Source organism: Cupressus sempervirens, chromosome 5 (genome assembly GCF_028749045.1).
Source record: "Cupressus sempervirens isolate cs-2001-9-10 chromosome 5, ASM2874904v1, whole genome shotgun sequence".
NCBI lineage: Eukaryota > Viridiplantae > Streptophyta > Pinopsida > Cupressales > Cupressaceae > Cupressus > Cupressus sempervirens.
Genome location: NC_143122.1, coordinates 119,751,938 through 119,773,290, shown reverse-complemented (window position 1 = coordinate 119,773,290; position 21,353 = coordinate 119,751,938). Strand labels below are relative to the sequence as shown.

Sequence of the window (21,353 nt, the reverse complement as noted above, 5' to 3'; positions counted from 1 at the left end):
AGGCAGCAAGTGTCAAGCACCAAAGCTTTTATTTTCTATTGTTGACGAAGTTGTTCTATTATAGAGGAGGGTTTGCATACTTTCATATTCTTTCTTCTATGTGTTGCTAAAAAGGCTGTATATGGCTTGCTTAGTCTGCATTCAGTAGTCACTCAATAACTTATTACTCTTTTTTGGTTCTTCATTGAGTATTTAAGTTTACATGTATTCAATGCATCTTAGAGAATGATCAAATAGATTTTTTTTTTTTGTCTAGATACTTTTGAATAGAATTATTACTTTGTAGTACCCTCAATTGCTATATTTTGGTGTTTTAGTGTATTACTTCTGATTTTGTATTCGATCCAATCATATAAACTGAGCAGATATATTTTTGGTCAACATAGGTTTCCATGGATGGCAGGCTTGGAAGTTGGATTATAAAATGAACTGGAAAATAGTATTGATGCAAACCCAAAACTGTCTTTTCATTCTTTGTGCATGATGATGAATTTATCAATCTTATTACCAGTACATTTGTTTGTCAATACACCAAGGTTGTTTTCAATAATGTTAAACTCTTCTCCATCTACAAAAGTGATGGTTGTGAGACCAAGCGTATCTCCAAATTTTTTGAATTGCTTTACGAAGTACATTGCCAATTGCAGATGGACAATATTTCAGTTGTACATTGCCATATTTTACATGATGCCAAATGAAAGAAATCTGGTGTTGATATGCTTTGTGTGGTTGTCAAAGACTAGAGTTTTTACTGTTGTGATTACAAAAGTATTGTCAGACAGGAGTGGTGATGACAACGACCGTTTCTCTTGAAAATCCTCAAGAATCCTTTTGTGCCATAACACTGTGCTGTTTTGCCTCTGAAGCTGCCATATATTTTGTTTTCGTGTATGGGGTAGTTGGCATTGATTGCTTCATAGACATGCAAGAAACAACCATTGCCCTTAACTGTGACAGGAAACCTCAGAATCACTTTCAAGAGGTTTTTGATTAGTTTATCATATCTTGCTCTTGGGGTTTCTTCAATATTCTATAAGCTGAACTCTTTGTTCTTGGCCTTTAAATGCAAATCCTTTCAGTTTAGTCATATCTATTTTTTCTTCGAGGTTGCCATTTACTATTAGGAATATAAAGTTTCCACATTCATTTGATGAACCCTCCAGTTATTTTGTTGTGTTGCCCCCTTCTTCGACATAGATGTTCAGGAAGGATCTCTTAGCCTATTTCATTCTCATAGGCTAATTTAGAGGCTTTTGACAAGGAATATTTTTAATTACTAAAATTTTCTTGCATTATCAATTTTTGATTAATTTTTCTTAAGTTAGTTTATTTAAAAGACAACCATGTGTGTAAGTGTAATGTCCTGCTTTTTGGTTCTTTGGGGAAAACCAGGGCGCTTACCTCTATTTCCTTTCTTACCATGTCAACTGGATATTATTTAAGCAAGTAATGGAAGATAGATCAAAATTGATTTAACTTCTGATATAAATGTGTGCAATATGGCAATGTCTGATAAAACTGTCACAGAATATGCTTATTGTTACATCCCAATTTTTGACCTAATTTGAAATATAGCCGTTGAGGTTCACATGAAGTCAGTTGGCAGTTTAATCTGTTATAATTTGGCGAAATGGTAAGATAGTTAGTCGTTATGATTTCAAGTGAAGATAACATAGTTAGTCGTTATGATTATCATGTTAGTTGATCGTTAATCACGAATTCATGGAATTAAGAAGATGGTTAATTGTTGTGATTATTTATAATTAAATAATTTATTATGATAATAAAATTTAACTGTGGAGAATTTCCTTGTAGGAAGCATGTTGAAGGGGTGGAAGCATTGTTAGAAAAGAATTAGGCAAGAGCATCACCATCATTGAGCAAATGGGTTGAGGACCTGGCCACTTGAAACAAGATACATCCGTGGGGCCCGAATGAGCTATTTAAATAAATAAATTGAGAAAATAATTGGGTTAAAAATATAAAATGTATTTTAAAGGATTTTAATTTATCATTCATCATATTATTTTTAATAAATATTTATATACGTGCATATAAAATAAAAATGATTTGGCACCATTATAATTTAATAATTAATAAAGTGATGTTACATGTACATATAAGATTATAATAATGTTCAAATTATAATAACATCTGAATTATTATAGTATTTGAATTATAATCTTACAACTTTATTCTTTCTTTTTATATTCTTGCTTTTAACCTTTCAACTTCTCTTTATTTCTTTTCCCTCCTCATTTCTCCTCTTTTCAAATCGAAATTCTTAATGCATCCGAATAGACTTCTTGAAAACGGATGGAAGTCAAGGAGACTCAGTGTAGTTATTAAGAAGCCGTGATTGAATTAGGAGGATATACTTCTTTTCTCTCCATCCTCTACGTATGCGTTTAAAAGCACTCTCTTTCTATGCCGAAAACCATACTTTTTGCACCCCGAATCCCTGCGGTAAAGCAAATTTATTCACCTTGCTGCTGTCGGATTGAAGCCGTGAATCAACCCAATGGATGACCTTTTTTGTTTCATGTTGCTACAAAATTCATTCAAGACCAGGGGGTTCCGACCAAGAATGGAGGAGCCACGCCCAGATCAACTACAATCTTGACACAGGTCATGAATAACGCCAACATAATTCATAGAAAATTTCTTCCTTACTGTGTATGTGCCGACTGTAGTCGGCTATAAGAGATATGACAAATGCATCTATGATTCATAGTTCCTCTTTATTGATTAATGTCAAGTACATATTAATAGAGCTGATAATAATGCAAAGGGGTTTGCATATTCATAACCTTTCTTTTCTAGTTTGAATGTTAAAACCATTGTCATTTTATAAACAAACCAATTTCTTGTTCTTTGAATTTAAATTTGAATAACCATGAGAATACTTAGATTCTGGATTTGGAGGATAGAGAAATTAATTGAGTAGTATATATTATAAATCAATATCTATGCATATGTATTTTCCATCCTTTATTTTATTCTTCTCTCTCTATCTGGTTCAACATATTCTCTTCAGTTGGTTAAGACTGATTAGTAGAGATAATCCATTATGCTATCTGTTGATATCCGAGGTGTTATGAATCCAATCATTTAAATGATCTTGAGCTTACACCAATTATACAGCCCATTGAAACTGAGATAATCTTGATTATTGGAATGAATCCATATGATTGCAAAGCTTTAACATATTACCAGGCATGAAATTAGAATATATTGACACTGAGGAATTCACTTGGCAGAGAGGCCAAAGAATGGTGAAGAGGTGAAGATTTAACCTGTAAACAAATTCAAGAAATCAGATTTGAAAAATGAATTATTATTAGCTCATGCTTGATCTTGATGTTGTAATCTCCTACTGCCAAGTTGTATGGTGTGTTAAATGCCAGGATGCCCAGTGGATGGCAATTGACCCTTGTTTGTTCTAGGTAGGGAGGGCCTTTCTCGTTAGAGATTGTGTGGGGATAAAGTTATCGTCTGAGGTTGGATGGTTAAGCTCTTGACAATGTTTCACCTCTCCATAAGTTGTCGGATGTGCATCGGACAAAGATGAGCCATACATTCAATTGGTTGTCGGAAATAAGTATTATCACTTTTATATGTGAGAAGTTAAGTAATCGGATGGAAAGGAATCAGAAGCCCTAATTGATTCAGTGGTAATTGGAACCCTAAATGATACAGTGGTATCGGAAGCCCTAATTGAAACAGTGGTATTGGAAGCCCTATTTGAATCAGTGGTATCGGAAGCCCTAAGTGATATCGAGATAACTTAAAGCCCTAAAAGATTTCAACGGTAATCGATGCCCTAATGATTATAGTGGTATGTGATCCCCTAATTTTTAAATATAGTGGTATTTGTTTGTAATCATCATTTGATTTTGAGATAGCTGTTTCTAGAGGATAGTCGTCATTTGATATTGTTATAGTGGTATTTGTGGACTAACCTGGATGGTTGCAAAAGCACCCCTAGTTTTGATTTCAATCCCAAAAGTCACGGTATGTGGTTTTTAACTTCTATAGTAATTTTCATTGATGGTGTTTTCAGTTCTTCGTTAAGAAATTTTGTTTAACTGATTTTATTTGTCAATCTCTTTCATATGAACGAAACTGAATTAACTGTCTTCCTATGGAAATGAAATGATAACTGTATTTCTTGAGTTTGTTAGTTGTTAATTAAGACCTGGGAAAACAGGATGTTACACCTATATAGTGTTTATTTATTACTTATAGTGATCTGCTCTATTGGTAGTGACTTTGATTTTGAAATTTGGTGTTCCTTGTCTTCCAACAATGACTGCAATGCTTGATCAATCTGTTTACCTTTACAACAACTGATGAGAAAATATTTCCAAGAATATCAAGTGCTACGTCTGAATTTTCTTGTAATATCTGCAATAGAATATTCTGCTGCTTAGAGTAACACAATTGCTGTTTCTAATATGAAGTTAGATATGTGCAGTATCAAGTATCAATCACTTTGAAAGCGTAAACTTAGTTGATGCTGTGTCTGATCTTCTTATGGTTTTAATGTGCTATCACGAATGAACACTGTATCTGATATGGATTCTTTAATATCTGCAATCTTGAAATGTGGTCTCTGATTTGCCGATATGTGCTTGCACCACAATGCGAAAGGTTGTTTCCCTAAACAGAGCAGATCCATGAAGGATAAATAAATAACAAATGTCTTTGATGATGCTTGAGAGAGTGAGTCGAACTTCATATTATACTCACGATCCATGAATAAAATGATTTGGTGAACAGTCGTCTTCTTCAACCAATTTATAATCGGTTTGGTTAATATCTCAAACAGTCATTATAAATAATTCTCATGAGATCTTTACATTGTCTTTATTCAATTAATATAACAATTGGTTTCTAACTTTAATTGATTATTATAGTAATCGGTTCATATTTAGCTGATTAATATAATAATCGATTCATAGTATGATAAGTGCATTTATGAGAATATGGAATGATGCAAGGGATGTATTGCAAATACAGTTGTGAAATGATGGAGACTTGAGATATTGATGAATGGAAAATGGATTAAATATGGAATATGATGACATATAATTAAGCTGGATATGTGATTATGAATGATGCCAAAGGGATGGATATCGAATTTGGTGCAGTGTAATGTATGTTAATGCAGTGAATAGATGCAATTTATTGAAATGCAAAAATGATTGGTGATTACATGATGATGGGTGGGCTGAGCCGACCATCATATCGCCAATCCTTAATGTATTCAGTGTGATACCGTGCCATTCATTAGTGATCATATAGGTCACTCATAAATTGCATCATAATTGTGTTTTACATGGAGAATCGATAGCATGGTGATTGTCTAAGCACATCAATTACTCAAGTAATCACAAACCATATTATCATTTGTCTTATTTTAACTTAGAAATGCATATTGTGTACAAAAGATAGGGTTTGCCATTCCTTTCCAAAACTTTATATGGAAGTGCAGATGATAAAAAATTCAGAAACATGTAGCTTTCCAGGGATTTCAAGAGAATTAAAAATTAAAAGGGTCACTTTATGCAATTTGAAAATAGAATTTGCTAAAAGTCTGCAGGTAATATATAAAAAGAGTTGTGAAAGGGAAAAATCAATATGGCATCTTTGGTCATTTTTCATTCTACATTGTGACAATTGGACTCTTGTTCAATTCGAAAACCCTTAGGGTATTTGGCTTCAGAGATGTGAATTCTTCTTGGGCAAGTTGGAGGTGGATCAAGGTAGGATTCAAAATTGAGCTTAAAACTCTAAGAATGATAAATTATTCTGGATTTGAAAGGTTTGCCAATAAGAGGACTTTTCGCAGGTGAATAATACATTGTCTGGAAAGGTGTTATTGGTGACTGGTTAAATTTTTAATATCTTTTTCAAGTCTACCTACCAGTTCCAGATATTTGTAGGATTTTTATTTGGATGCAATTCTTAATGAATTAAAAGAGAGTTTAGACACCTCATTGAAGTAAAATTGTGCTGCCATTTTCTGGAATTGCCAAACAGTTAAAGGAATCAATTTCCCTGAATGAAAGAGTGCAGAGGTGTGTGTCTTTCTCTATTGATCATACAAAAGGCAAATTCATGGTATGAATCGCAGTTTCTCCAGCATGGTTTTTGGAAGACAAACAAAACTCTAGTTGGAATTTTAAGAAGCCGAAATCCCCTCAAACTGAGCCACAGCACCATCTAAGACATCTGGCTTCCTATAAATTGGGTCTTTGAAATCTTGGATGAACTGTAGGAGGTCCTGAGATTACATGAATGATGAAGCAGCGTGATTTTCTTGCCTTGACGTGGTTTGGACATCTTTTCTGTTTGGATACTCTCTAAAATATTTCCACTCTATACCAATGTCTGCTTTAACGTATTTGAAATAGTTCTAAGGCTTAAATCTCTGGACAGCATCAGTTTTCTATCATCTAAGACCCAAGCAATACTCTAGGTTGGCTTCATTGAGGCACAATTGGAGTCATGTAATGTAGAGAGACTACACTTATCATGCTTATAGTAATACCATGCAAATTGAGCTCAACCTGAAGCTTGATGCTTCCCCATGTTTGTGTCTTTTGTTTTATTTCATAATCTTAATTTTGTTTCATGGTGTTTTCCATTGCTTCTGCCATTTCTACCTCCTCTTCCTTTATTCTCTCCCTGATCTCTTCCTTTCTCTTTTGCTCCTATCACTTTTAGAAGAGCTCTAATATGAAGATTTGCCTTTTTGGAGCAAGAGAATTGTTCTGTCCAGTATTTTCAGTCATTCTTTTAAAGGATTTTTCTCCTCCAACTTTATCCTCAATCAGTATTCGAAGGTGAAGGTTTTTAATTTTTTGCTTGCTTGCAAGAACTCCAAGTAGGTTGGAGGGGCAAAGAAGTACTTATATGAATGGAATCACATATATAATATATATAGTTCAAAACTTGCAGAGTACTTGCAAAGTTCGCAAGTTGAGAACCTTGGCAAGTTGCAATGTGTTTGAAAACTTCTCCATCAACTGAGGCTCTTAGCAAGGTCAATGCCTTCCATCCCTATGCTTTTAGATTGGTAATTTTTAAATTTTGGCAATGACTGTAACTCGACTTCTCCATCGTAAATTACCATCCCACAATTCATTAAAGATAATAGTGTTTTTAATTTTCGTGATCATCATTTCAACAGGTCACCTTTCTATATACCAGCCAGACTGATATATGAAAGATCTCTACATAGCATATACCCACCCATCTTATATATTTATTAGTACATGGGATATATACCAGCCAGCGAGTTCTTTTGATACACCAGTTAGTAAGTGAACTGTGAAACTATTCTTCTAAGGCATGTGGGAGCAAAGTGTCAGGCAGAGAACATAAAAGAACTCTGTTGTCAATGACAAATTAGTATGGGGTCGTACTATAGACGGAGGTCGAAGCTTCCTACGCACTTCGTGATGATCTTTACATGATCTTATTTGTTTCAAACAATTTATATGGATGTTGTCGCAAACACTGTTGTTGCAGGTATATTAGGTGTTGGATGCGATAATAAACGGCGATGGCACTGCTCATATTTACTGGAGGCATTGCTAATAAAAAATGATGTGATTTGTTTGAAGGATTGCAATTTGTTTGTTTTGATTTTGTGCGGCAAAGAATAAAATAAAAGCTATTTGTAATGTTCAAAATTCCCCAAGGATAGTCCAAAATGGGTAAAATAAAGTAAATGCCATTTAAAAAATTACCTCCTAGAAGGATGCCTCTGGTAATTAAATAAAATTATCCATTTTTTTAACAAAAGAATTCAATCAATAATAAAGAAATAAATACTTGTGAACCTTATCAATATACATCTTTATTTATAGACATAACAAATAGTTCGACTATTGTTGTAAAATAAAAAAACCCTTTGCTACATAAAAGAAATCCCACAAAAGCTAACAAAACAAAAAACAAAAGCTCCCAATTGAATTTTTCGATCTTGGACTTTGGAAACAGTCATATTGACTTAAGCAGCATAAGCTAACAGGGTCTCTGAATTTTTTTTGTGGACCCTTGCTTGATATACTCCATGTCTGCTCATTTGGACCCTATACTTGAGCTGCAATATGTTTAAAAAGGGTTCAACGCACAGGCAGTGTGTGTAGATTGAAAACAGCAGCATGGAGTGTAGGGTGTAGAACCATGAATGGGAGAATGGGGTTGTGCAGACACTAGGGAGAGCAAATAAAAGTAAGCTAAATATTTCTGCAATATCTTCAGACTGCAGAAGACTTGCTTAGTACTGATAAAAAATAGCACCTATGCATTGATAATTTAAGAGTAATGTCAGGCTAGGAATTTGGACTGCAAAATCAATTTGAGAATTGTATTAATTCAAACTCAATATTGTCCAGTGATTCACGTACACAGACATTTATTATCTTCAAATGACTGTTCCATTATTCTTCTAAGATGACTGTTGAGCTTCCCCTTCAGCAGAGTAATAACATTAAATTTTTATTATTATTAGATTTATTAGGACTACACCTATGATTATCTGCAGTAATATTACACTGTCTTACAAGATATGAACCCTCTGGGAAAAGTCTCTCTCTCTCTCTCACACACTCACACACACACACACACACATCCGCGGGTGCGCACATACACACACAAGCATGCATAATGCACGTAAAATGCACAACACACTCAGGCACACGTGCACACGCACAACTGCTAAGTAAACTGTGAATTATTCTTAATTCTTCTTATTTTATTATGCTAACCATGTATTTTATCAGCACTGTTGCTTATATTGTTTTTCAGGTCTAACAAACACCATTGATTATTATTTCTAGATTGAAAACACAGAAACAGATGGTTATGGCTAAAAACGGTCTAACAAACACCATTGATTATTATTTCTAGATTGAAAACACAGAAACAGATGGTTATGGCTATGAGGAGTTGGAAGATGAAAACTCAGTAAATGATGAGGACCTGGATTTGTCACAGGTTACTGAGATACGTCTCGTGCCTTCTGATACAAATACGTGTATCCTTAAACATTCATAATTTGTTTACTACCAAAGACTGAATCTTGTTGTCCTTTGCTTAAAGGTCATTGATTTGTAACTTCTATGTGCACTGTGGAGTAGAATGTAGGAGAATATTTTTCTTGGAATATATTTTACTTTTGAGTAAGTACATGATCTATCAGTTGCTGGTTTTTGTTTTAAATACATTTAAAAGGATAAATGTTTCTTTGTGTGGAGCATCCCCCCATTTACTGTATATGGCCAAAAGTTGTGATTGCACATGCAAGTTAATTTGATCAAAACCTTGGCAACTTAAAAATTGAACACACCTAAAAAAATTGCTGCAAAAATATCTGTAATAACAGTATTGAATGTAGGGTTTTATAAACAACCATTGCCCTTGAAATCGCGTTTTACCCTCATTTTGTTTGCATCTAGACTTTTACTATGTTTTTTTGCCGCATTTGATCATATTTTATAATTTTGCCCAATATTGACCTAAGTTTTCATCTTTTCCAGTGTGGGCGATTTATGGTGAGTTAATTGGTGTTTTTGATGACTTTAATGGCAAATTTTGGCAAGTTTACTCATGGGTTACCGGCAAGTAAACGCACGATTACTTGCTGGGTTACAAGAGGTTGATGGCTGGGTGGGTGGGGGGTTGCTTGATTACATATAGTACTTGAAAACTTAGTTATAAAAGATGTATACCTGCATAAGTAAACACACTGCAATAATTGCAATGAACTTTGAACATTAAGTTATAAGTGGAAAGATTTTGTTGGAGTGTCTTAAATGGATCTTACCCTAAAGACAGTAAGAGCTCTAATTACCCCTAATATTTCAGTACACGGTATAGAAATAATAGAACAATTCTAATTCAACTTTGTCATCATTAAAAACATCTTTATATGTGGTATGATTAGGCTATATGATCTTTTATTTTTTAACAAGCATAAGAACCATGCATATTGATACAATGCTATCTCTGCTATTTAAGTACTGATAATGATTACATGCTGATATAAATGATGGTACAGGGCAGCACATTGAAAATACACTTCCAAGATTGCTCAAATTGCATGACACTAGTGCATAACGAAAAACAATAAAGGGAAACACCATGAAAAGAGAGCAGAAATGATCACAGCTGGTAGGGAACATGAATTTAAATTACTGTATATGACAATGGAGGTCTTATACAACTAGCAACTATTATTGTAGGTCCAAAAAACCCTTTACATCCTCCTAAAACTCTCTGCAACCATCTTTGCCCTGAAAGAATGCCAAACTGTCTGAGATTTGCTCAATGATACGAAACAGCATCAGAAATGTGCAAGTATTATGATAATTGATAGCCTCTATTAATATTTATTATTGTCTAATGGTTATCTATTTGTAATCTATAGTAAATATTAGAATGTTTCTATTCTTTACGATCGTTTCCTAAGGAAATATCGTTTATTCATTTATATATATTGATCTATTGATTGTTTACCGTACTAGGTAAACAAATACTTATCACATGTAGTACAGGAAGATATGACACAAAATAGATACTTTATTCATATACGTAATAGGCACTCCAATGCTTACAATATGATTATGATGATGTCTCAATAGTCCCTACGGATGATGTACATATACTTTCTCGAAGGGGTGACTCAACCGTCACGCGCCCTTTCGGATACAATTCTAGCTGTCGGCTACAATATAGAATTTACCAACAACATCATCCCTCCCAAAAGAAAAGTTGTCTCTGGACGACAATTACAAAATTACTGAGACAGATTAACAAAATGGAATACATTAACTGTGACTAACTATAACATGATAGATATTTTTTCGTCACATCACATTTACATTCGTCCAGTGCCTGCACCAAATTGGTTTCCAAAAAAACGTTGCATCTGTAGCCTTTGCTAACACAATACTCTCCCTAGCCACAATCTGACCTTGATAGCCATTCGTGCCGCCTTCTTTGTTGCCAACTCCTGGGTACGTTGAGCCAAGTGTCACTCTACTGCCTCTAATTGGATGGTCAGCTCCTCTCGAGCCCTCTATGCTTCCACCAAGACAGCCTCACGTTCAAAACCTACTCCGAGTGCCTCAAAGCGTAGCACCCTGCTTGAAAGGCTTGCTCCAGTGCTCACTCCACCTCTGGCAGACATACATTCCATGCCTGCAGTAGCTCCAAGTCTCATCAATTGGTCACACTTCCTAAGACTGATAACTAAATTGATTGGAGGTTTAAAGGGCAACGCCCCTAGTGGGGTCGAAGGGCAGTGCCCTTGCGGGGTCCTGGGGTAGAGCCCTTAGCACCCTCAAACCCACTCAGAAGTCTATGGAACACACCATTTTAATAATTTTCTTCCGATCCCATGCTCTATCGGCCAATCGCTTATGTTTTCTTCACTACTTGTTTATGTCTTTCCCTTCGGTACCATACATTATTCATTGTGCACTGTTTTGATTTGTTTTTTTTCTTTTTATAGGAAAGATAAAAACTCCTTGTGTTTTCCTTCCCTCCTCTGTATTAGCTATACGATAGTTCTTCCTTCCAAAACAATATCTGTACAGTACTCTTGTCCTTCCACTTGCTCACCATACTGTGTGCTTACTGCCACTGTGTTTGTTTGCTCTCTAGTCCGTATGGTACATTTTCAATACTCTTGACACAAAAGTCTTCATGCGTAGGCCCGTACCTTATATTTGTCTTTAACTACTACGACCGTACAGTATCCCTTCCTCTTAATGTGCTTTCTAAGTCCATACGTCCGTATGGTGTTATTAATGGCTATTAATGACTCACTCCTTTCGTGTCCGTACGGTGCACTTCTACGGCCATATGGTATGTTTACATACTAATAACCTCTGTGTCTTTGTGATTATGGCTGTACGATAGTACGCTACCCTCCTAGCCGTACAATATTCTCAAATAGGGATCATATGGTATGTTTTCTATCCACAAGCATCTACAAGCCTTACAATACATTCTCTATCCACAGGTATCTGTAGGCCGTACGATATACTTCCTATCCCTAGGCCTTACGGTTCACACTTTTGTCCTTTAATTCCTGAAATGTTTTGTCCATACGGAATGTCTCACGAGCTTGTTTCCTATTAAGGAGTTCGTACAGTGTACGAGGATGATGGCTTGCCCATCTCAGTTTACCTTGCTCACTTGTTGTTGTACGACCGTACGGTTGATGTATGCCTTATTTGTCTTGGCCATATGTTAATATAGCCGTCTGATGCTTATTTGTTCTTCTCCTTTACTTATTGGTCGGCCGTAGGGTACCTACTGTGTGCTATAATACCATACAGTGCTAATGATGTTTTCTCCTGCCACCAGGTGTTCCCTTAACACCGTACAGTATTGCTTCTACTCTTCTAATTGATGACCATACGGTACAGTATTGTTTTACTCCCATCGTTTTCCTTGATGTCATATGGTATTAATTGCACTCTTCCTTCTAATTGATGCTCGATGTCCATACATTATGCTCATTTCACTGCTTCATTTTGTACCTATTTATTATAATTACTTATATTTACATATATACATCACTTATTATTATGTTTATACTCTTTTTGAGTTGTTCAGAGGCACATTTTGTCTTTCATGATAAGCTTTTAGCTTCGACCCATTCACTGCATCGGGTACTTCTTTCCCACCGAGCGTCCATAATTTTATTACTCCATTATCTCTAACTTCATGGATCTTGTATGGTCCTACACATTTCCCTGTGAACTTTCTTGGTCTGATCTCGTTACGTTCATTATACTTTAAAACTAATTGGCCCGGTTGAAATTTGTTCAATTTTAAATGCTTGTTATGCCATGCCTTACTTTGTTCTGTATAACCTCCGTGGCCCATTGTGCCTGCAGTCCTTGCTCATCAAGTTCATTTAAATTGTACAATCTTTCCCTTAGGGTTTCCATATATCTCAGCTTGTTTTTGATCACAATCCTCAAACTTGGTACCATGAGTTCCGTCGGTTGCCACTCCTTGCCGTTAATAATCGTATTCTTGATTCTAGGACCTTCACTCTGTACTGTTGAAGTTTTTATTAAGCTCTTCCTCTTTGTTTCTTGTGCAAACTGTATGATGTGTTTTCCTTGCTGCCGACACCTTTCTACTAAATCTGTGGTGCGGTGTAACCTTTTCTTTCCGCATGGTTCGTTCACTGTGTATCGTACGATGGAATCTTTCCTTTTGCTGGGTTCGTGCGGTATGTTCTTCCTCTTGTACTAGCCATATAGTATGTTCTTTCCTTTAGCTTCAGCTGCAACTGCCTTTCCTTCTTTTGTTTCTTTGTATTCCTTCGGACATTCATTTTCTTCTCCTTTATTACCTTTGTCGACCCATAACATATTACAGCTTGAAAAGAGCTCGTAGTCCTCCATTTGCCAATGGAGTAGGCCATTTACCGAGTCTAAGTCATCATTGTTAGACTCTCCTTCCAGTGTCAATACTCCCTCTTCATCAAGATCCATTCTCTTCTTCCCCTCATTGTCCCCTCCACCTTTGCCTTTGGAATCCGATAACGCTGCCTCCTCACCTATCATCTGTGTGCGTAAATCGATTACAAATCTTCAGTCTCCACGTTCTATGGACAAGGTATTTCATTTCCAATCATGTTTCACCTTCGCCTGTACCAACTAGCCCTGTCCAAGGATGGCATCATACTCTTTTCTTTTCAATGGAATGACCACGAAATCCAATAAGAATGGCTGTGTCCCTATGGTTACAGGTTGCGTCGTCAGGGTCCCTAAGGGCTTGATTCCGTGCTGATCAGCAATGAGTAGTTGAAATGTAGGTGGCCACAATGTAGGTTGTCCCAACTTTTTCCATATATCCTCCGGTAGCATGTTTACTCCTAACCCTTTGTCTATGATTGTGTCCGTAAGTACGGTTCCCAGTATACCCATCTCTACTACTGTAGGATGTCTTCTCATAGTGAGTGCCAGTAGCATTGGGTTTGTTGTAGTTATTTTGTTGCCATCCTTTCGTGTTTCTTCCGTTTCTTTCGGGAGTGGTGTCATATTTAGTATCGCTATTCGCAACTGAGGTATTGTAAGAAGGTCATTTAGTTTCATAGGAACTTTTATTTGCATTACCTGCCTTATAATATTTTGTTCTGCTAGGTTCCTCTTCGAGGTGCCGACAGTGTCTTTCGTTTGTAATTTTAGGCTTCCATTTGTTTTTCCAATTCCATTCGTGCTTCCTGCAACCTCTTCTTTCTTCCTTTGCATCTGGGTACATTGCCGTCTTTGCTTGCTTGCGAGTAATGGCTAGTCTCTCCTCATCACATGTTTCGATGCTTAACAAGTTCACCTCTTGCTTCGGGCATTTCGAAACCTCGTGGTCTCATAGACTGCACCATCTGCACAACAGCTATGGCATTTCCTTCGTGGTACAGTCTTTGGCGAAGTGCCCCAGAGGTTGCACGCATGACATTGTATCATTGGCCGTCCACTCGAGTCGTACTGTATCCGACTTCAGCCTCCATTGTTATTATTATTATTACCACCTTGTTCCCGCCGGTTATTGTTCTAGTATCCTCTTGAGGTTGCGTCATTGTTCGTTCCTGCTCCTGTGGTGGATATTTCCTGTGTCAGTAACACTTGCTGGTGTCCCTTCGTCTTCATATTGAATGGATATTCCTTTGTGGAATGTCCCGCAATTTGGTAGATATCACAAAATTGTTTTTTCGGGTAGGAGCCCTTTGTGTGGCCCTCCTCCTTACAGTCTATACACCACAATTCCCCTTTCACTGAGTCAGGATTCTTTTTTAGATTTTTGAACTCCATCATACGTAACATATCCTTCTGCAACGCTCGAACCTTCTTACTTGATTCTTCGTCCCTGCTACTACTTTCAGAAGATGAATCGTCTGAGTTCGACGATTTGTTTTGTTTGTTTTCTGCTCTCTCTAGATCCATTGCCCGATTATACGCATCTATGTACGATGTTGGAGGTAACATTTTCATCATTTTCTTTTGTGCCAACAGTAGCCCTTCAACAAACTATCATTTCTTTAATTCGTCTGCCGGTGGGCTCTCCATCTTCCCCACCAACTCTTTCAGCCTTTTTGCATACACACAGATCATTTCATTCTTTTCCTGCTTCGTATTGTATATTTCTGCCACAATTTCATTATCGTCCCTTAGTAGTTAGAACTCTGCTATGAATTCCTTCCTGACTTTTGTCCATGTAGTTAATTTTTGCGGATCAACATTCGAAAACCAATCAATCTCTACACCTCGTAGGGTCGTCGGGAACTGTCAGACCCAGTCATCCTGGTCCGTTACACCATTCACTGTCTATATTGTTTTGCATGTTTTACAATGTCTGATTGGATCGGCCGTCCCATCACCATTGAACTTCGACAATTTTTCCTTGGGTCCCACCATTGCTACTTTCTTTTGATTAAGTGGTACTTGCTGTATAACCACGCTGTTCTGAGCACCGGCGTTGCTTCGGACAACCACCCTACTTCGGAGAACTGCATTATCCAGTGAGAAAAGATCTTCCTCAAGCGAAGTTATTCATTTCTCTACATGTATCCATTTGTCGGGTGTATCGAGAATGAAGAGTTCACTCCACGCTCGTGCTCCTTCGGCACTTAGAGCCGTGCGAGTTACTTCCTTTCCGTTCGGATTCTCTACCCTTGGCGTATACAAGTTAAAGAACTCCTCTCTTGTCTCTTCCACCATATTCAATTGCTATTGAGTTTCTTCAAGCAATTCCTCGACACTCCTTGGTCTGCTAGGTGAATGTATTCCCTCCATCTGTGCTCCTTCACCCCCTCAGTGTCCTTTGGTAAGCTGTTGAAACTTTTGTTTGCGCTTCGCCTGTTGTGCTAAAATTAATACTTCTTGTGCTGTGCGTATCTCATCCTTATCTTTTATCTTATTTCTATCTTTATTAAGCGGATTCGACATTAATCTTCATCACACTTCCTTTGTTCTAGTTTCGATTGGCAACAATGCCAAATTTTTACCATACAAGGTAAACGGATACTTATCACATGTAGTACAGTAAGATATGACACAAAATAGATACTTTAGTCATATACTCAATATGCACTCCAATGTTTGCAATATGATTCTAATGATGTCTCAATAGTCCCTATGGACGATGTATATATACTTTCCTGAAGGGGTGACTCAATCGTCACGCGCCCTTTTAGATACAATTCTACTTGTTAGCTACAATATAGAATTTATCGACAACATTGATAACTGGTAATAACAAGCAAGTATTTTACCAATTACTTTGTAACATGGTATCAGAACAAATACTTTGGTTTTTTTTCGAAAAATATTATAATTTCTTGTTTGAAATTATTTGAGCTATATTTTTCAAATAATTATTTCTATGAAATCTGCTTTGGTACTTACTAATTTTCATGTACCATGCCCCAGGGGCTTGCTTCAAGCCATAGAGCTTTCACTAACTTGAGAACCTGATGTTCTTTACCAACAACCTTGAAGCCAGGAGGCTGTGTCATGCAAACCTCTTCTTGTAGGTTACCATTCAAGAAAACACTCTTGATGTCTATTTGATGGACCTTCTAGCCAAACTGAGCTGGCATGGCTAGGATTAATTTGATAGTGCTCATCTTTGTTGTAGGACCAAAGATCTCCTCATAATTAATGCCTTGACGCTGAGAAAAGCTCTTTGCAATTAAATGAGCTTTGTACTTATCCAAAGTACCCCCAAACTTGAATTTTATTTTGTAACATTGTAGTCTAGCTTTTGAACCGATCACCCACTGTAGTGGTCAAAGGTAAGACTCCAGAAGAGGCTTATTTAGGCCTCAAACCCAGAATCAGTCACTTTAAGGTTTTTGGCTCTCTTGCTTATTTTTGGATCCCTGATGCGTCACGCACCGAGTTGGATGCCAAGAGTTAGAAACTCATGCTTACTGGATACTGTAATCTTCACAAAGCCTACTGCTTGATCGACGCTGAGACATCTCATCTCCTATACAGTCGTGATGTAGTCTTTGATGAGAATCGAGGACCATTCTTGCTTGTTTCTCCTGTTCTTAATCCAATAGATCAGCCTATGAAGGCTCATAATTTGAGAGCACGACTTTGATTAGGTCCACGTAATGGGAGGGCTCCAACAACTCTTGCAGCTCGAGTTCTACCAGTGATTCCTATACATACACCTTCAACTTCTGTAGGATCACCTCGATTTGTAGATGCTTCACTTGAGTTTGATCCAGATTATTCTGATGAGGAACCTAATCATAGAGTATCGCCTGATGCTAATGTTGGTCCTTCTCGTATCCGGCCTAAGTGATCGACTAAGACACTTGTTGATCTTCGAGATGATGAGCTCATCGATGGGAGAACTGTTCAGAAAAAAGGGCTGACCTACAAAGTTAATTTTGCTCTTATAGCCAACATTGACAGTGTGTTTGAACCTCAAACATACTTAGAGGCTAAAGGAACTCCAGTGGGAACATGCCATGCAATTTGAATACCAGAACTTGTAAAGAATCACACCTAGGTCCTTTTTGATCTTCCATCAGGGAAGAAACCCATTGGCTGCAAATGAGTTTACAAAATAAAATACAAGTCTGATGGTACTCTGGATAAGTACAAAGCTCGTTTAGTTGCAAAGGGCTTTTTGTAGCATCAGGGCATTGATTATGAGGAGACCTTTACTCCTCCAACAAAGATGAGCACTATTAGATTAATCCTAGCCATGACAACTTAGTTTGGCTGGAAGGTCGAAATGGATGTCAAGAGTGGTTTCCTGAATGATGACCAACAAAAAGAGGTCTACATGATGTAGACTCCTGGTTTCAAGGTTGTTGGTAAAGAACATTAGGTTCTTAGGTTAGTGAAAGTGCTCTATGGCTTGAAGCAGGCCCCTAGGGCATTACACATGAAAATTGTTAAGTACCTCAGTAATCAAGCCGTCTAGAGGAATTTTGTAGACTCAAATTTGTACATCAAGACTATTGATAGTGACATCATCCTTCTGGTCATTTATTTGGATTATTTGATCATCATTGACAGTTCAACATCTTTGATTCAGGGAATCAAATAGAGTTTATGTGAGTCTTTTGATATGACTGATCTCAGGCTCATGCATTATTACCTTGGTGTTGAGGTTTGGCAACAACCTTTTGGTATATTCATTTCTCAGTCCAAATATGCTAGGGCTCTATTAGACAAATTCCATACGTAGGATTGCAAGCCTGCATCTACACCCATGGAGAAAGGTTTGAAGTAATCAGCCAAGTTTGATTCTCCTCTAGTTGATGATACTACATACAGGCAACTAGTAGGCAGTCTCATCTACCTCTTTGCTATTAGACCTAATATCAACTTCATAGTTAGCTACATCTCATGTTTTATGATAGCTCCTAAGGCTTATCATTGGATGGTAGCGAAGTGTGGGCTTTGTTATGTGAAGTGCACTACAAATTATGGACTTTTTTACTCTCAGAGTTCTAATCCAAGACTCAATGGGTTCACATATTCAAATTGGGTAGGTTCTGTTGATGAGAAAAAGTCAATTTTTGGATATGTGTTCAGTTTGGAATCGGGTGCCATCACATGGAAAGTTAAGGAAAGTTGTGAAGCTTTTTGGCTTCGTCGGATGCTTGGGGATATGCAGATGTCACTAGTAGGACTGACCACTTTGTTTGTTGATAATGAAGGCATTTTCAAATCAGCACAGAATCCAGTCTTTCCATGAACAAACCAAGCATGTGGAAATTCACTATCACTACATACGACCACTGGTTGAAGACGAGACAATAGATTTGCAGTATGTTCTTACAATGAATCAGACTGCAAACATTCTCACCAAGCCTCTTGGTCCTGAAAAGTTTGTCAAATTCAGAGGACAACTTGTTGTTGTGGATAGATTAACCATTAAGGGAGGGTATTACGATAATTGATAGCCTCTATTAATATCTATTATTATTTAATGGTTATTGATTTGTAATCTATTGTAAATATTAGAATGTGTCTAATATTTAGTTAGTTGTTAGTTAATTGATAGCTAGAATAGAATGTTTCTATTCTTTACGATTGTTTCCTAAGGAAACATCGTTTATTCATTTGTATATATTGATGAATTACAAGCAAGTCTTTTACCAATTACTTTGTAACAGCAAGTCCCTTCCATGGTCAAGGGACGTTTGGGAGTTGTGGGGAAGCTGCAGCATCTCCTGGCATGAAACATCTCTGAGATGTTCCCCATCAGAGGAAACGTCCCTCAAATGGCAGAGGGTGCATTGTGGTGGGGGGAGGGCACAGGGGGGATGCGTCCCTTGGAATGCTGATTACAACCAAGAAATAGAAAAGCTTTATCTATTAATGAAACAGACTCATGTTCTTGAAGTTGACCAGGATTTACCAGACCAGATTAGTTTTGGTTTCTATGGAAAGTTTTCTGACTAGTAAAACCAACGGTTTTAATTTATTTTGGAACTTCTTGCATTTCAAAGTTGAACTGCAACTGCTACATAGAAGTTTTATCATTTTTCTGCTTTCCTTCACAAGTATATTGCTTTATACTTTCTAATTTGTGTGACTTATTTAAATTTCATACAGTGGACGTGCTTGAAGAATGTCATTATGACAGGCTATAATCATCAGGATCCACAAATCCCTGAATAGTTTTTGTGGTTTGATTGCATTCCCATTATAAAATCATTGTGTAAACAGTTTATTTTCATTACTTTCACCTTGTTTTTATCCCCAGCTTTTTGCTTTTTTCTTCATCAGAGTAGTAAATGAATTTATTTTGAGGATTTATTATCTATTGTTTAAATAAGTGCTGATGGCAAAACATGTGGTCTAGCTCTCTGAAGATTTTTTCTTTTTAAGTTGTCAACTTGTTTCTATGGTTGAAGATTCTTTTAATTTGTAAGCTACATTTCTTGTCGAACTGGACTCCTTGACCGAGATAATTGTATACTAGTGGACGATCTGTTTAAGGTGTTGTGTGCCTGTGCAGAATTAAACCCAGAACCAGATGGAGGTTTGTGGTGCTTGCATTGGATTTACATACGTTGTTTCTTGTTGCTCGATCAATTTCCTCTGAAGAATGGATTGACTAAGATTATCTTCTCTTTGAATCTTCAGAGGTCGAAGGGGAAGGTGATTGGATTTTCAGTGCTGAAGACATGGCTAATTCTGGTTTACTTGCTGGTGAGCCTTGCTTGTGTGCCTGAGTGAAATCAGTTTCTAATGTTCTGGTATGAGCAATTGTCCTCTAAATTCTTAACAAAAAATTATGACATTCCAGTACAAGCTGGTGAGGATTTTGAATATGATGAAGAGGACATGGCCAATCCAATTGGTTATTCTAATGGTTTCGTACATAACTTGCCTGAGAATATTTTAGAGGTATGTCTGAATCATTAGGAATCTGATTTTTAAAATGTTATTAAATTCTATTTATTATATTTAGACTAGAAACAGTGCCAGTAGTATTATCATTTCTAGTTACTCATAAGCTCATCTAAATGCTTTTGCCATTCGTTTCTCGGTTTTTCAGCTCCGAATTGATGACGAACGCTTTGAAGATGCACTGGAGATGGAGGATGAAACACAAAGACCCAGGAACTAAAATTATAAGGGCAATTGGGGATCTCATTGGTTGCCCTTGGTTATTCAATTTAAATTCCCTTGGCTTGAATGAGCATGTTTAGCTTTCTATCCTGTTTGCATGCAACTTTGCATACTGATTTTAGGTTTACTTGGCACCAGCTTCTATGCTTGGATTTTCCTGGCTTCTGTTCAAGGCAGTTAACCTTAGTTGCCAATTGTAGATTAGAAGGATTTAGCTGGTTAATCCTTGACTCTGACCTTGAAGCATGCACTGATGTTATCTTGCGTAACTAGGTATTGGAAGGCTAAATTGTAATATAATCAAATACGTCCTACCTTGCTAGTTGAAGTTTTGTGGGAATATCTGATTCATATTTTCCCAAAACTCAGTATATTATTCTTGAATTTTAAAATTCTACAATTGAGGGATATGCAGTTTCTGAGAATGCCGTAGTGTGTCCCAATTGTTTGAATATCTACAGCTGTGTGAACTTGATATCTTTTTGGAAGCTTAGTTATTAGATTGGCGGAGTGTCTGATACAAGGCATTATAACAGATCTTTGAGTTAAAATGACAAATATTGTGGTAGCGGCATCCATAATTTAGCTCCCAGATGAAAACAAAATAAGTGGAAAAAAAAGAAAAGAATCAATGTGTTTAATATTCTGAATATATTTAGAAAACAAAACATTTGTTATTAATCTGACTGTTGTTTCTGCCAG

The 21,353-nt window shown here is 36.8% G+C and overlaps 1 protein-coding gene across 1 annotated transcript in view; it reads left to right on the top strand.

Moving 5' to 3' along the window:
• The window catches only part of LOC149554799 (chloride conductance regulatory protein ICln-like), a 34,972-nt gene extending 13,896 nt beyond the window's left edge, over window positions 1-21,076 (top strand). The window contains exons 3-7 of the mRNA XM_089828796.1: window positions 8,926-9,052; window positions 19,999-20,058; window positions 20,163-20,228; window positions 20,326-20,426; window positions 20,578-21,076. Coding sequence (XP_089684922.1) covers window positions 8,926-9,052; window positions 19,999-20,058; window positions 20,163-20,228; window positions 20,326-20,426; window positions 20,578-20,649 — 426 coding nt within the window. The 3' untranslated portion in view covers window positions 20,650-21,076. The remainder of the gene's footprint in view (window positions 1-8,925; window positions 9,053-19,998; window positions 20,059-20,162; window positions 20,229-20,325; window positions 20,427-20,577) is intronic.
• Window positions 21,077-21,353: the final 277 nt, after the last annotated feature.